This window comes from Eumetopias jubatus, unplaced genomic scaffold, assembly GCF_037043125.1.
Source record: "Eumetopias jubatus isolate StellerSeaLion01/CBP00866 unplaced genomic scaffold, mEumJub1_p1.0 scaffold_17, whole genome shotgun sequence".
In the NCBI taxonomy this organism is placed as follows: domain Eukaryota; kingdom Metazoa; phylum Chordata; class Mammalia; order Carnivora; family Otariidae; genus Eumetopias; species Eumetopias jubatus.
Genome location: NW_028274823.1, coordinates 34,737,539 through 34,752,869, shown reverse-complemented (window position 1 = coordinate 34,752,869; position 15,331 = coordinate 34,737,539). Strand labels below are relative to the sequence as shown.

At 44.6% G+C, this 15,331-nt stretch overlaps 1 protein-coding gene across 2 annotated transcripts in view; it reads left to right on the top strand.

The window, feature by feature from the left end:
• Positions 1-4,553: 4,553 nt before the first annotated feature.
• PDE6C (phosphodiesterase 6C) overlaps positions 4,554-15,331 on the top strand; it is a 47,319-nt gene continuing 36,541 nt past the window's right edge. For both annotated transcript variants that reach the window (XM_028098846.2, XM_088020215.1), the window contains exons 1-7: positions 4,554-4,988; positions 11,296-11,448; positions 11,553-11,642; positions 12,609-12,749; positions 13,986-14,060; positions 15,063-15,127; positions 15,228-15,294. In XM_028098846.2, the coding sequence (XP_027954647.1) occupies positions 4,554-4,988; positions 11,296-11,448; positions 11,553-11,642; positions 12,609-12,749; positions 13,986-14,060; positions 15,063-15,127; positions 15,228-15,294 (1,026 nt within the window). The remainder of the gene's footprint in view (positions 4,989-11,295; positions 11,449-11,552; positions 11,643-12,608; positions 12,750-13,985; positions 14,061-15,062; positions 15,128-15,227; positions 15,295-15,331) is intronic.

The following is a 15,331-nucleotide window of genomic DNA, read 5'->3' as shown; positions in this document are numbered from 1 at the left end:
AGAGGGGGGAGGGTCAGAGGGAGAAGCAGACTCCCTGCTGAGCAGGGAGCCCAATGTGGGACTCCATCCCAGGACTCCAGGATCATGACCTGAGCCGAAGGCAGTCGCTTAACCAACTGAGCCACCCAGGCACCCTACATATTAAATTTCTTAAAGGAAATGTCTTTGAATATTCCCCTAGAGAAGCTAGTATGATGTCTTGTGCACCTCATGGGTACCCTTTTTAATCTAATCCTATTTAAACTGGCAGTTTTGGGGTAGGTCACTATCACTTACTAGCTGTGTCACCTTGAGCAAGTTACTTAATTTCTCCATGCTTCAATTTCACCTGTAAAATACAAACAATAAGAGTACCGACCTCACTGGGTTACTGTAAGAATTAAATGAGATAATATATGTAAGGGTCTTAGAAGAGTACCTGGCACAGATTATATATTATAATGTTAGCTATTCTTATGATCATTTTTTTATTATCAATACCTATGGCTTATATTTCTAAAAATATTCTGAGTAAATGGAATGGAGTTTTCACATTGACCTGGTTATTGTTTCAGAGATGTTTTATCTAAGTAAATGATAATCAATGTCTGTAAAATCTTAGAAATGCTGACATAAGAAACAGTGAAGTTCAACAAAGTCAACACATATTGTGTAGTATTAGAAATTCATTCTAAGTGGTCTGTTTGAAAATTTAAAAAAAATATATTGTTCTTTTCTTACACTTGTTTTTTTCAGTGCCCCAGACTGACAAGCCAGTAGGAGACACAAAGATCTTGTGAGCTCACTCTTGTGAGCCAGAGACTCTGCAAGGACCAGCCCCCAGGAGGAAGGGCAGTGAAGACAAGGGGACTCAGTCAAAGACAAGAGAAGGAGAGAGAGATCTGTGTGCGTGCAACAAGGCATACTTCCAATATTTCACGTTAAAAACAATCTGTCTTTATACAATGTCATGCCGTAGGCAAAGTAGTCACCAGTGATCCCTCTGTCTTGCTTGCTTTTTCTAACTCATCAATTGCCTTCTTCTGTCAATTGTTGCCTAGAATTGGGGTCTCACATTTGTCTCTTCCTTTTTTGTTCCCAAGCAACCTCACCCATAGCCTATGAAAATAACCTTAAAACCTTTGTTTATGAATGCATGAATTTATTACATAAATTATATATATTCATTGTAGATACTTGAGAAAAACCAGATAAGCAAAAAAAATGAAAAAGATTAATGTGTTGAATCCAGTCACTTTGTAATAATCACTGTTACCATGTTGGTACATACACCTTCATGTATGTGTATATGTGTGGAATCGTATTGCAAAACTATCTTACAATTTATTGCATATCATAAATATTTCTTCATATAAATAAATAAACCTTAACAGTAGGATTATTAATAAATGTAGTTTTCTATTCTGTGGATATAATGCTATTTATTTACTCAACCTCCTATTGTTGAAAATCTAGGTTATTTCTGATCTTTCACTTTTATAGTTGTACTTTTGATGAACACCCTGATAACTGCATTAATCACATACAATCTTATATTTCTGCAAGATAAATTCATAAAAGCAGAATTTCAGGGTCAAAGCCTATACACATTTTTAGGGTATTTGATGATGAACCAAATGCAATATAGCCTCTTAATCTTATCCCTATGTCCAGTATTTCTTTTTTCCAACTCATCTTTCTAAGCACTGCCAGATTAAGTTTGTAGGAAAGGACCCTTATAATGTTTTCTTCCTGCCCCCAAAACTTTCCAGGGTCCAGCCTCAGCCTAGCTTCTGAGGCACCTGTAATCTGAGCCCAACTCGCCTTTTCAGATTCATCTCTCACTCTTCCCCGTTACTCTACACCCCATGTTATTGCTTCTGCTGTTCCTACCACCTGGAACACACTCGATTCCGCCCCCCCCAATCTCTACCCATTCTAGATATGATCTCTTTTCTGAACTTTCATACCCCTGGGTATATAACTCACTTCTGGCATCTATCATATTCTGTACCTCGCTCCATGGCTCTTTATGTACTGCTCTCATCTCCCTTCTCCACCACAAGTGCTTGTGAAACTGGAACCAAGACTTACTCATCCCTGGCATCCCCAGAGTACAAGTGTCACAGTCAGGATTGACTCGGCTGTACTGCGGGAACAGACAACCCTCATCTCGGAGAGACTAAAAACAAGAAAGGTTTCTTTCTCCCTCATGCTACAAGTCCATCCCAGGTCCGCAGGGGCTCTGTTCCAGGACATCCTCACTCGGAATCCAGAGACCCCTCCATCTGGAACTGATGTGGCAACGGGGAGAATGGAGAGCCCAGGTTCTTATGCTGGCAATGAACTGTTCTTACCTGGAAGAGACATTTAACACCACAACCCAGAGGCAAAGTACCGGGGGAGGAGGGCAGAAAAGAAGGATCTTCCCCTATAACTAGGAGGAGAATCAGATGAAGGGGAACATGAAGTCTCTACCACAGAAGCTAATATGGCGACTTGTTTATAATGGACAATCAATAGGCATGCGTTCAAAGAATGAGCAAATCACAAATCTAGAAATAGTTATAAAACCAAAAGAATGGTGACAATAGTAGGCTATGTTTCATTTTTATATTAATTTTCATTTCTATAAGTAGAGGAATATTACATCTATGGTTATTTTGTTTTTCTTCTTAAGTAGATATCTGCATATGGAACACAGATACGTGTTTTTTTCTCTCTTTGCGCACGAGGGAAGCGTGGAATTGGGGAATTGTGAGCACACAACATACTTTTGGTAGAACTTGGAGCTGTGCCATGGTCACACAAAATAACTGGGTAGAAAGTGTCCCAAACTGTGTTAGAATGTGATGGTCCCTGGGAGGGGTGACTGGGCTGACTCAACTCCTTCCTCTTAGGAGATAAATCTCTGCATTATTATAATTATAACGAGATGCTAATAGGATGTTATGCAGTTAACAGTACTCTGAAGAGGACCCTCTTGAGACTACACTGAGTGTGACAGAGGAAGACACAAGAAAAGATATGTGCTTGGCAGGGCTCTCGAGGTGGTAAGTGAACTCATCTGTAAAGAAGCCACATAGCTTAACAAATGCCAGTTTGAGTTCAGTTCCCCTGGGAAAACCATGTTCTGACCAAGAACCTCTTGTTTACTGGCCTAGAACCTGTAACCTCAGCAGATGTCTTTTTCTTTTCTGATAAGACTATTATCACTCTATCAAGATAAGTTTAGCAAAGTAAATGAAACCCACAGCATTGCTCTCTTTGAAGTGGACTTAAATGTGGGTCTAACACTAACTTTTAGAGTCCCTGTAATGTGTGTGTTCATTCAGGAGAATCTGTCACAAAGTTTGCAGTTTTATTGAAATGCTAGAAGACCTTGACGAAGTTTGAAATCAGCATTTAAATATTCAAGGAAATTGGTTCCTGAAATGTGTTGTGTGACCTCATTAGTTGTATAATAGTGTTTAAATATTTGGGAAAGTGTGCTTAATCGATGTAAAAGCTTAATAAACGAAACATTAAACACAACTAAGTAGCGGTAAGTGTTTTTCCACGCCTAACCCCCCCACCCCGAGACGTTAGAGATCCTAGCAACAGACAAGACAGGTTTTATCCACTAGATTTAACAGACTGTATCTTGAAGCAAAAATGCATGGGGCTGGCCATTACTATTCAAAACAAAATCCAAACTAATACGCGTGACAGGAAGACCCAGTTAGCAGGTGCATGGGCTGCCTTTTACAATCATGTCTTTTGACAAGTATTATTGTTTACGTTGTGGCTTGATTAGGCTTGGATCACAGGCAAATGTTTTGCCATGTTCACCTTTCTAGAACAAGATTAAGGTTTGTTCCTTTAAAACACTCCCGAGGTCAAGCTTTTAAATGAGGGGAATTGAGAGGCGAAGGTTTTAGAAAAAGAAGGCCAGGCAACTTGGATGATCATAGGACTTTTAAGAGAAGGAAAGATTAATATGCCATTTTATGTTGCATTGATGCTAAACCCTTCTGTCTCCCCCAAATGCTAATTAAAGTTGCTATATAAATAACCAGACACGTCCAAGGTCTAATAGTTTCACTTTATGTAGCTATCATGAAAAAAAATGGGTCAAAGTGTGATTTTAATGTCCTATCATTAATGGATACATCGATGATTCTCCTTGCTGTGGACGGCAGCCCATGTCCAATGATTTTTCTGGAATAGTCACCTCGACTTGCCACTTGCCTGGCTGATCTAAGATGTTCTGAGGATTCTCTGAGGACTTATGGGCTAAGAATGCTTAGGGATTGCATGTCCTGAAGAACTCTTTAATCCTGTGCTCCCTGAATCCTACTCTAAGCCAGACCTTCTGTCACAGCCCAAGAGTGACCGGCAGTTTGGTTTGTTTTTTTTTTTTTGAAAGCTCTGCTAAGCAACCATTCTGCTCCATCTTTGGGGGATCCTCTGAGGTGCCACGTAGGGTTTTCTCAGTGACTTTGACCAGGATGTAGTTCCTTCTGGGGCCTCCATCCCAGGTGGTGCTCTGAGGGTCTCGTTTTCTGAACCAGAACAGCAAAGCAAGCCACACCATGGGTGAGATCAACCAAGAGGCGGTAGAGAAGTACCTGGAGGACCACCCTCAGTTTGCCAAGGAGTACTTCGCCAAGAGGCTGGGGGAAGCCCCAGGGCCCAGCGGGCCACTGTCACTGGCCGCAGAGTGGGCCGTATGCAAAGAGCTGCTGCTGGCCGTGCGGGAGGAGGAGGCCAGCGCCGAGCCCACGGTGTACCGGGCCCTGCAGAAGGTGGCCCAGCTGCTGCAGGCTGACCGCTGCAGCCTTTTTGCCTGCCGGGCCCGCAACGGCACGCCCGAGGTGGCCTCCAGGCTGCTCGACATCACCCCCACCTCCAGGTTTGAGGACAGCCTGGTGGTCCCCGACAGAGAAGTTGTGTTTCCGTTGGACATTGGGATAGTGGGTTGGGTTGCTCGCACGAAGAAAGCCGTTAATGTCCCAGATGTGCAGAAGGTAGGTGGCTTGATGACAGTGGGGCAGACCAATGTCTTGGCAGGGTCGTGGAAGAGCCGGTGGGCAGAGCTGGGAGCCAGGGGCCAGCCTGCGGCATCGGCGTGGCTATAACCTGAGGGGTAGGAACAGCGGGGAGGGGATCCCCGAGGCCGAGGGTTGCTCAATTTAGCAAATAAAAATATAAGATGCTCAGTTCAAGTTGGATTTGAGATAAACAATGAGTAGGTTTTTAGTGGGTGTCCCTTATAATGTTTGGCATCTTATCGGGCAAACTTAGCTGGGCCTGGTGCATCCGACACCTGCTCCTTACATATCCTCCCTGCTCTGGGAACTTTCCTTCTGAACAGCGTGGCAAAGCAGCCCACACTGGTGAGATCAGCAAGGTGCCTGGTGCCGAGACTCATGAGCGGCTCCCCACACCTCTCACTCACAACCCTTATTTTTGTTTGTTTGTTTTGGGGTTTTTTGGTTTTTTTTTTCACTCACAACCCTTTGAGGTCACTCAGTTCTCTGGGACGGCAGGGCTCATAAATAGATTCTTTCACTTACAGACCAAATGTGCAGAAAGAACAGATAATACCATGTGAAAATTCAGATGTTCACATTTGGATTGTGAAAAATGTAAATTTGGCTGATAAGTGTAATCGACCATCCCAACCCCCCATAAGTCAGCTCTAGCAAGAATCAACTCCAATCATGCAGTATGCTCCTGAGATTAACAGCATACTGAGCAAACACAAGGTGTTGTTATGCGCTTTTAAAAACAACAACAACAAAATCACCCTTCTTACCACAATGCTTGTTCATTAAAAAAAAAAAAAATTACAAAATACAAAATACAAATAAACAAGAAGGAGGAAATGTAAATCACTCATAATTGCTCTGCTCATCAGTAACCACAGGTACCAGCCTGGGGTTTCTCTCGCTAACTTTTTTTCTACATGCATGTGCTGTGACTATGATTTTGCTGTTAACCGAAGGGGAGCAGTGGCTTATGATGGAATGGGGTTGATGGGGAGTGTCCCTGAAATGCTTCCCGCTTCTGTGCCAAGGTTTACTGGCCGCTCGTGGACGGGGACAGCTGGTGGCAGGAAGCTAATCCCCTACATGCCTCCTGAAGCTGATTACAGGATGAGGGCCGCACGGATCCAGAAGGCACAGAAGTCGTCAAACATTAGCAACCCTCAGCAAACGAGCCCAGCACAACCCTCTGGTGCAAGGGTTGCTATCTGCCACCACAGAGTCCTCAGTCCCTTTCTGATCCCTGCCTTCAGGGAGCTCAAGCTAGTTTCAGGGAGCTTCTGACGCTGTCACAGCTCCCGTGACTAGACAGATTTGTCCCCTTTAGGCAAAATTCTCCAGACTTCGATTAGGAGGCTAGGCCCGCATACTCTGAGGTTTTCTCACAGGAGTATGCTTCTTGGCAGTCCCCAACTGAGGACATCTCCAAAATTACTAGGACTTCAAACTTAAGAAAGGGACATGCAAGTTTTTTTCTGAAAAAAAAAATTGTTTAAAGAGATGGGTAAAATGATTTCTGTTGTAACGTGTTATCAGTGAGCCCAGTTGGCATGTTGAGAAGAGAATGATAGCAGAGGGCGGCTGGAAAGAGCAGGTGGCCTTAGTGTGTTGCTGTCCATGGTGAGCGTCACTGCGTGGACAGGGCAGTAAATGGAGGTGGCGGGGGGGGGCCATGTTTTCCCCTTGTCTTTTTTCCTAAGGACTCCTGGCTCTTCTGGGCAGGACAGAGAAGTGTAAGTTGAAGACAGACACCCTCCTCAGCTCAGAGGAGAGACAGGGCCTCATTTGCTTTCCATTTCTACTGCTTCTAAGCATGTTTCTCTTAGGAAGAGAAGAGTGGTGCTTTTCAACTCCAAATGTACATTAAAATTGAATCTGGAGCTTCAAAAAAATTACCGTCCAAGACTCAATAGACCAATACACCAGACTTTCAGGGGTTGGGATGCAGGCAATAGTATTTTTAAAAAGCTCCCCAGGTGATTCTAAAATGCAGTCAATACTGAAAAACACTGGTGTGTTGGGTGAGCAGATGCAGGAGGAAAAATTGGATTTCAGAGCAACCAGGGGATTCTCAGTGGCGGGGGCTCTGGGACTCTTGAGCTGACTCTTCCCTTGGGCAGACAGGAAGCTGAGGTCACAGGGGCTGCGTCTCTCCTAGAGTCCATGGTATGGTCAGTGAGTGAGAAGGGCTGGACTAGACGGGGTGTCTTCACTCTGTGTCCAGCACTCTTTCCACCGTCCACCTACCCCCACTTCCCTGCAATTTGCCAGACTTGAATAGCTATGGTAAAATCTGCAAAAAGCAAGAAAATGGAAACCAATGTTTGAATGAAATTTCTAATTCTCACCTTCTCATTGTATTTGACAATTTCTAAGGCATTTTCACATTCTTAATCTCATTTGATTCTGGCAAAGACCCTGTGAGGAAGGAGGGAGCATATTTTTATTTCCAACCTGTATGTGGAAGAATCTTGTCAAGGTCAATCAGGCAGGATGTGGCAGGTCTGGGACCATAACTTGGGTCTTCTGAGGCCTCCCTCTTTTACCACGCCACTGACCACACGTGGCTTCTCCCTGGTTGGCAATGTGTGCACAGGTGAGGGAAGGAGTTCTCATACCTAGACAAAGAGGTACAGCCAGATGTCCCCAATCTTGGGGGTCCATGAAGGTGATAGCCAGGAAGCTAAGGTGTAGGGTGAGACCTCTGGCATCAGAGAGACCTCGGCGCAGATGCGGGTTTGAGACTAGCTAGGTAACTGTGTGATAGATTGCATTTCTGCACCTAAGATGTGGAGGCAAACCAATATACAGATTAAATGAATATAAAGTGCCTGACTCCTAGTAGGTGCTCAATAAATGACAACTATTATAATATTATATTTATGCCAAGGGGCATTTGGGGGCTGGGCGTAGGTGGCCAAAAAAAGGGTTGCTGATTATCGCCTGTTTTTAAAACAGGTTAAAGACAGGGAAACTTTTAATAACAGGAAACAGAGTGATAGCCTCCTCAGGTTATTTCTTTTTCTATTGGGAAAACTGCTGATTAACTCTATGGGTGGTTCTCCTTCTGACTGTGGTTTAAAAGGAAACCATGGGAGAAATCCTAAGTTTTCAATAATTAACAGAGTGCCTCTAACTCCTGTTCCTCTCTCCTCTCTCTTCCTTCCCACCTCTCTTTCTGACTCCTGGTCTCAAGGGATAATGGCACTTAATCAGAGTTTAACAAGGCTGAGACTGGATGAGGGGCCCGGTCCATCTGCCGCTGTACACAGTGTTCCCCAGATGCCTTCACTGGCATCTTTGAAGGTCTACCCAGGGGAGTTCATGAATCCGAGAACCATAGGAATTACTCAAGCAAACTTCACTAGGGATTGTTCGGCTAGTGAACCTGAAAGCCTCACCTTGCCTACCCTGTCATCTGACGGATGGTTTTATGTAGGGCTTTCAGATACAATAATAGGCAAGCATTACTTTTTGAAACGTATGTCATTTTCTCAAAACAGCCAAATGAACTTAGGAATACTTCCTTGTGTTTAGAATCTAGAATAAAAGAGCATAAAGCTTTGAAGCTGCCGAGTGAAGTGTGCTTGCAGAGAAACACACCTGCCTGACCATGCCATGGTGTGTGCATCTGATCTGGTATTTTGATTATTCATTTAGTGGCCAAGATTGCTGTGTAAATGAAGGTGATCGCAACCCATAATGGGTAATAGATTAGGAGGAAAATGGAATGCGAGCTGCCGTGGGCAAGCAGTGGATGAGGAGAAAGAAACTAACAAAGTCTGAAGACGTCCTGACCTGACAGGGAAGATGTTACCAGAGGCAGAGAGAATGGCAGATCAGGTGGTTAGGAAAGAAATGTGGTTCTTGAAGGTGGAGCCTGGAGGTGGGAGATGGGGGGCCAGCCAGAGATTGGCCCTCAGGCAAACGAGTGCTTCCGGGCATAGGAGGCCTACATGGGCTAAGAGCATCTAGTTTCTTCAGTGGTTAGGATTGGTTATAAAAGCTAGAACTAGAAGCAGAATGGTCACTGCAAAAGAGAACTACTTCTCATCCAGGGAAGCCCAATAAAATCCCAGGCGTCTCTTCCCAGTAATCCTTGAGGACCTACCATGTGTCAGACACTTTTCTAAGTGCTCTTCCCATACTGTATTATTCTATGTGCCGGGACTCTAAACATTCCATAATATCAGCGTTTATTTCCACAAAGGCTAAGTAACATGCCCAGGATCACAAAGCTAGTGAACTGGGGTCTGGTTTTAGCCGGGCAACTCTGATGCCAGAGCCTTCTTCAACATTAGGTGATGCAGCCTCGTAAGTAAATAGTTGGTTTGTGTGGGTCCACGCTGGGAAAGATAGAAAAGAGATCTGTGATAAGGGGCTGCATCTGACTCCCTTAGCATCTCACCATTCCTAAGGGATCCTCCACAGGAGTGATTCACTCACTAAGAGTACAGATTCCTGGGGAAGACAGATGCTACTCTAGAAGGTCAGGATTCGGTGGGCCTGCTGGGAGGTCTGCAAATCTGAGTTTGTCTGCAGGTGTTTGTAAGGCACAGCCCAGGTCTGCTGCTCTGAGCTGAGCTGCGAGTTCTATTGGCCAAGGAGCCCTGCTCCCTGGGTGAGATTCTGGCCCAGAAGTAGCACTGCAGACTCCCACATTTTTAATTTTAGAAACTGAACAGAGTCCAGCTTCCAGGGGTTCGTGCTTATCTCAGAAGCACCGTCAACACAAGGAAATGAAAATAATACAACCTATGAAAGGAAAACCCCATTAACTTTGGCCAGTGAGTCTCAGAATCAGGCTGAAAGTTTAGTTCCAGTTGAAGGAGACTCAAGTTCAAAGATGAGATAGTATGAACCATGGAAGGCTGTGTCTACACCCATCTAGAGCGGGCGATCCTCTAGTTCATAGCTAATAAGAACCGCTGTCCTTGACCTTCTGAAGCTCTTCCATTTAGGGACCTTGCCACACTCATCACTCCGCCCTTTCCATGGTTAGGATATTAGAATCATCTCTCACATCTACTGCATGAGGCTTGTATCTGGGAAGATCCACTTCCTCTCTCCCACAGAGAGAGAGAGGGAGAGAGAGAGAGAAACATGTATGAAAGATGTTAGCTTGGTAGAACATTAAAAACTGATAAGCATTTTGTGCTGGCAAGAGAGGGTCCTCTCACACATGACCAGTGGAAGTAAGATTTCCAACCTTTTATAAAAGTAATCTGTGTAAATAAAAACCGCATACACCTGTGGATCCAGCAAAAGAGATTTCCAATTCGGGGAATCCATCACATAAAAATGAAAGCAAGAATGATTAGTACAGCATTGTTTTCAGTGGGGAAAACTATAAGCAGACTAAGTCAGTGGAGAATGGTTGAGCAGACCATGGGCCTCCCACACTGTGCAGTATTGTGCAAGAATCTAGAGGCTGAATTCACACCCATATACACGAGTCTGGATGGAAGTCCATAAAATATTGTTATATGATGCAAGCATTGTGTGAATTAGAAAAGAAAATTTTATAAAAAAGAAAAACTTTTGTCCAAGAGTTAGAGAAAGGCATACAAGGAGACATACCGGGGCACCCGGGTAGCTCAGTCCATGAAGCATCTGACTCTTGGTTTCGGCTCAGGTCGTGATCTCAGGGTCCTGGGATGGAGCCCAGTGTTGGGCTCCCCGCTCAGCAAGGAGTCTGCTTGCCTCCCTCTCTCTCTGCCCCTCTCCCCTCTCTCCCTCTCTCCAATCAATCAATCTCTAAAAAATAAGAAGGGAAAAAAGGAGACATACCAAGCTGTTAACACTGGTTCCCTCAAGTAAGCGAGATTAGAAGGAGTTTGAGGAGTCATTAATTTTTTCTTTATGTTATGATGTACCGGTTGTTTGGTTTCACGTACATTTTACTCTCATAATTAGAAAGAAGAGCTCCATGCGCCTACGCCTGTAATCCCAGCTGTGTGCTATTTCCCTGCACACGTTCTGTCCATTGTAACCCCATTTCCTCTTAGCATCTCACTTTCCTCTTGGCCGTGACATCACCTCTTTTTTCCCAGCTCTACCGCAGCCTCACCTAGATAGGCCATAGCTCAGGTGGGAGCTGCTCGTCCTAAAACCAGTGAGTTCACTCTGTGCAATCATAGGATGGGGTTGTGGGTGGGACCGCTGTGCTGGGGCCCTGGTTATCTGTCCAGAGGGTTTGGACTAGAGAGAATGGTCTGTTGCCATTCCTAGACCTACACTCCATGGTTCTGTGCTGCTTTGGCAAACGTGTGAATGTGTCTTTCAGAACAGCCATTTCTCTGACTTCATGGACAAACAAACTGGGTATGTCACCAAGAACCTGCTGGCAACTCCAATTGTGATGGGCAAAGAGGTTCTTGCCGTGGTTATGGCAGTTAACAAAGTAAACGCATCTGAATTTTCCAAACAGGATGAAGAGGTAATGCTAACCTTGGGCATCCAGCTGGAAGCTTAGGAAATTTATTTGTTGTTTAATGGAGAGAAAGACATCATACCTAATTTGTTTTTCTCTGCTTCCTGTAGGTCTTTTGCAGATACCTCAACTTTGTGTCTGTCATCCTAAAGCTTCATCACACCAACTACCTGTACAGTGTTGAATCCCGAAGAAGCCAGGTACTAGGAAGGTGACTTTCATCACTCCATGCTTTCCTGTGCTGACAAAGGGACCCAGAGGCAACAAGCCCAGACCCCTCCTATCGCTCTTGGGGGTTTAAGGCACATGGAGCTGATTCTCAGACTTTAGTCCTGGCTGTCTTCTCATGGTCATAATCATGGTCTTCACCATGGTCATGGTCTGCCCCTGCCTCCCACCCCCACTTCTCTGCTCCTCCATCTGTGTGTACAACTGGCTTGCCTCGTCTTTATCCTGGCTAGCCATGGTTTCTTCTGTGAGATAATTATAGTACCTACCCTACGTGGTTGTTGTGACTATCACATGATCATGATATGAATTCGTCCACACAAAGCTCTTAACAGTTCCTGGTACATATCGAAGCTATTAATTTGAGGAACCAATCACTCTTCTGAAGTCTGTTGCCTCCTTGAGCCAGAGGGATAAGGAACAACATTGGTAACCAGAGTACTTCAGTCTGGGCCACTCTCTAGACATCAGTTTCTTCATCTGTACAATGGTGGGAGAGGGGTGGGGATGAAGGGCTTCCAACATCCCCTCCTATCCAACTGTCCAGATAAGGTTACCTCTGAGTAGCTCAGGATGTGTGGAAGGAGGCATATGGCTTTCTCCCCAATGGGGGAACGGCAGGAGCCAGGGCACCACCAATATTGGACCCTCTGCCCAGGGACTGTCTCTGCTTCCAAGGTGAGGTCACTTGCCCTTTGACATGGGGACCAATCATGGCATACCTCTTTCAGAGACCCTCACCCTTGCACAGGTCTAATCATCCCACTCAGAGAATCTGAGTAGTGTGTCAGACATGCACAAGTTCAAAAATGAAAGTGCATTGTTCAGTGATACATGTTCTTTTTATTGGAGACCCCTCCTACTTTCTTTTGGCTAATGCTCTACCTCTTCACTGTGTGTTTTGTTCTGAGTGTTTTCTTTTTAATTCCTCCTTCCAGATCCTCATGTGGTCGGCCAACAAAGTGTTTGAAGAGCTCACAGATGTGGAGCGCCAGTTTCACAAAGCACTCTACACAGTTAGAGCATACCTGAATTGTGAGCGGTACTCCATCGGACTGCTGGACATGACCAAGGAGAAGGTCCTCGTCACTTCACACATTTTGTCTCCCCTCAAATCGTCTATACAACACCTACCACATGAAATGTGATCCATTAAAAAATGGATACTATTCACACAATATATATATAATGTTCATTTCTCATCTTGTTTCATTAATTCGGTTGGAGGTCTCCTAGCTCAACATAAGTAATGAATACTATATCATTTATACTGCTTATTCTGCATGTGAATGGAAGTTATTTTTTCAGAGTAACTGTTCTAAGTGGATAAACACGGGACCAGGTGTCAGGAGAGCTGGGCTTCGATCCTGGCTCTGGGACTTGGTGGTTGAGTGTATTGGTTAGGGTGCTTTTGACTGCAAGGAACATAAGACCCAGTAAGTAACAGCAAGACCGTTATTATCTCATTTAACAAGAAGTCCCAAGATCGGGCAGTTCTACGACTGGTTCATTCAGAGCTCAGTATAGTCATCAAGGTCCCAGCGGCTTGCTGTTTTCCCCTAGCAAGGTCTCTGCCACCTGCAGCAAGTTGGAGAGGTCTCCTCTTAGGGGTGGCAAGAAAGCTGTTGCAGCTCAAGGTGTGACACACAGACAGGACAAAACTGGGAGGCGCCTCCTGCAAATGTCATTTCCATTGCCTTTCATCCGAGGATGCTCTTCCCCAGAAGCGCCTCTACAGACTTCTCCCCCTTCTCCGCTGTCCAGGACTGGCCGTGTGCCTGCCCTCCAACTAATCCCAGGCACCATATATACGCCACTCAGGGGCTGTGCAGGCCCATCTTCCCTGAGAAAATGACTACCTGATGCCTAAATAAATTGGGATCTGTTAAAGAGGAAGAGGGGGAGAATAGACGTTGGGTAAGGCAGCCCACACTGTTGGCCACTCTGCGTGACCTTGGCCACATCTCTTAACCTGCTTAGATTTAGTTTAATTATCTATAAAAAGCTGCTAGCTACCGAGTCCCTTTACCTATGTGTCAAGGTAGGTGCTCTGTCTGTATTGTTCATTTAATCCTCACAACCACCCTATAGTATAAATTCTATTACTATCCCTGTTTTACAGATGAAAACAGCTAAGTGACTTGTTCACAGTCTCAAGTTTGTAAGCAGTATTGCTGGGAATTATAGGTCTTTTTCAGCTCTAAAATTCCAGAATTCTAAATTAACATAAAATACGCAAAGCCATGAAACTCACAGAAGATACAGTAGGTCATGAAACAGTTTGTTTAATAATATTTAAATATAATTGCTTTCAGGAATTCTACGATGAATGGCCAATCAAGCTTGGAGAAGTCGAACCTTATAAAGGTCCGAAGACCCCCGATGGCAGAGTAAGTGCCAACATCTTCCTCAGTGATACGTGTGCATGGTACAGAGTGCCAAAACCAGCAGAGAGGAAAGAGCACCGGCCCGAGAAGCCCTGGGTTCTAGTCCTGTGAGTTTCTGGGAAACCTCAGAGTAGTAGAAAGAGCACTGGACAAGGAGTTTGAGGTTCAAGTCTCAGCTCTGCCCAAGCCGGCTGGGTGGCCCTTGCCTAAACTCATTGTTCCACTTCTCAGTTTCCTTTTCTATATAGCCGGGCTTGGTGAATCAGTAATTCTCAAGAGGGAGGGACACATCAGTGTCCCCTGCTTAGCTTTCTGAGCACCCTGTGCCCAGGCCCTCCTTCAAACCTGCTAGATTGGAAACTCCAGGCAAGGGTTAGATTGGATTTACTTTCCCCTTGCCAGCAAGCTTCAGAGGGCAGGAATGATGTCTCACCACCGTATTCCCAGCGCACAGGAAAGCAAGGGTATTGGGATGGAATGTGTCCAGGCCTCAGGTTCGTCATCTGCCCAAAGAAGTAGAGAGACTAGTTCTCAAGTCCCTCCCAGCTTTGACGAAGCAACTGCTGAATCCTGTTCCTGAGACACCTGTTCCAATCAGCCAGTGCTGGAAGGTGGGAAGTGTTCAATGCACAGTGGGGAAGGGAACACATTGACCGAGGTTGAGAAATTACATGCTTTGTTCCACTACAGTTATCAGCCAGATATTTCTGGACAATAGAAAGGGATCAGTTAAAAGTAAAACAAGATTCCTTTGAAAGCTGTCTGGATAAATTCAACTTTTAAAAAATTTAGCTCCACAGGCTTGTTCATGTAGATAAACAGCCACTAGTATTTCTAGATGTACTGCAAGCTTGTAATCAGGACGTGAGTAATTAGGTGGTACTTATGCAGAGCAATGTGGTTAGAAAATAAGGTACAATTAAATGAGCTTTAAAGTACAAGTTCGCTGATGAAAAGTGTTTTCTTTGGGAAATAAGATTGTTCTCATAATCTCTTTCCTCCTAGGAAGTCATCTTTTACAAAATCATCGATTACATTTTACACGGAAAAGAAGAGATCAAAGTGATTCCGTGAGTACTGTCCTGAGGTGGCAGGAGTTGTCATTTTGTTTTTGCCCATGTTGCATTTCTCTGTGTGGCAATGATTCTCTTTCTTCTAATCTTCCTCAAGGACACCCCCTGCAGACCACTGGACTCTTGTTAGTGGGTTGCCAACATACGTTGCCGAAAATGGATTTGTAAGTTCCTATTCAAATCTTGAATAGTATTGGATGA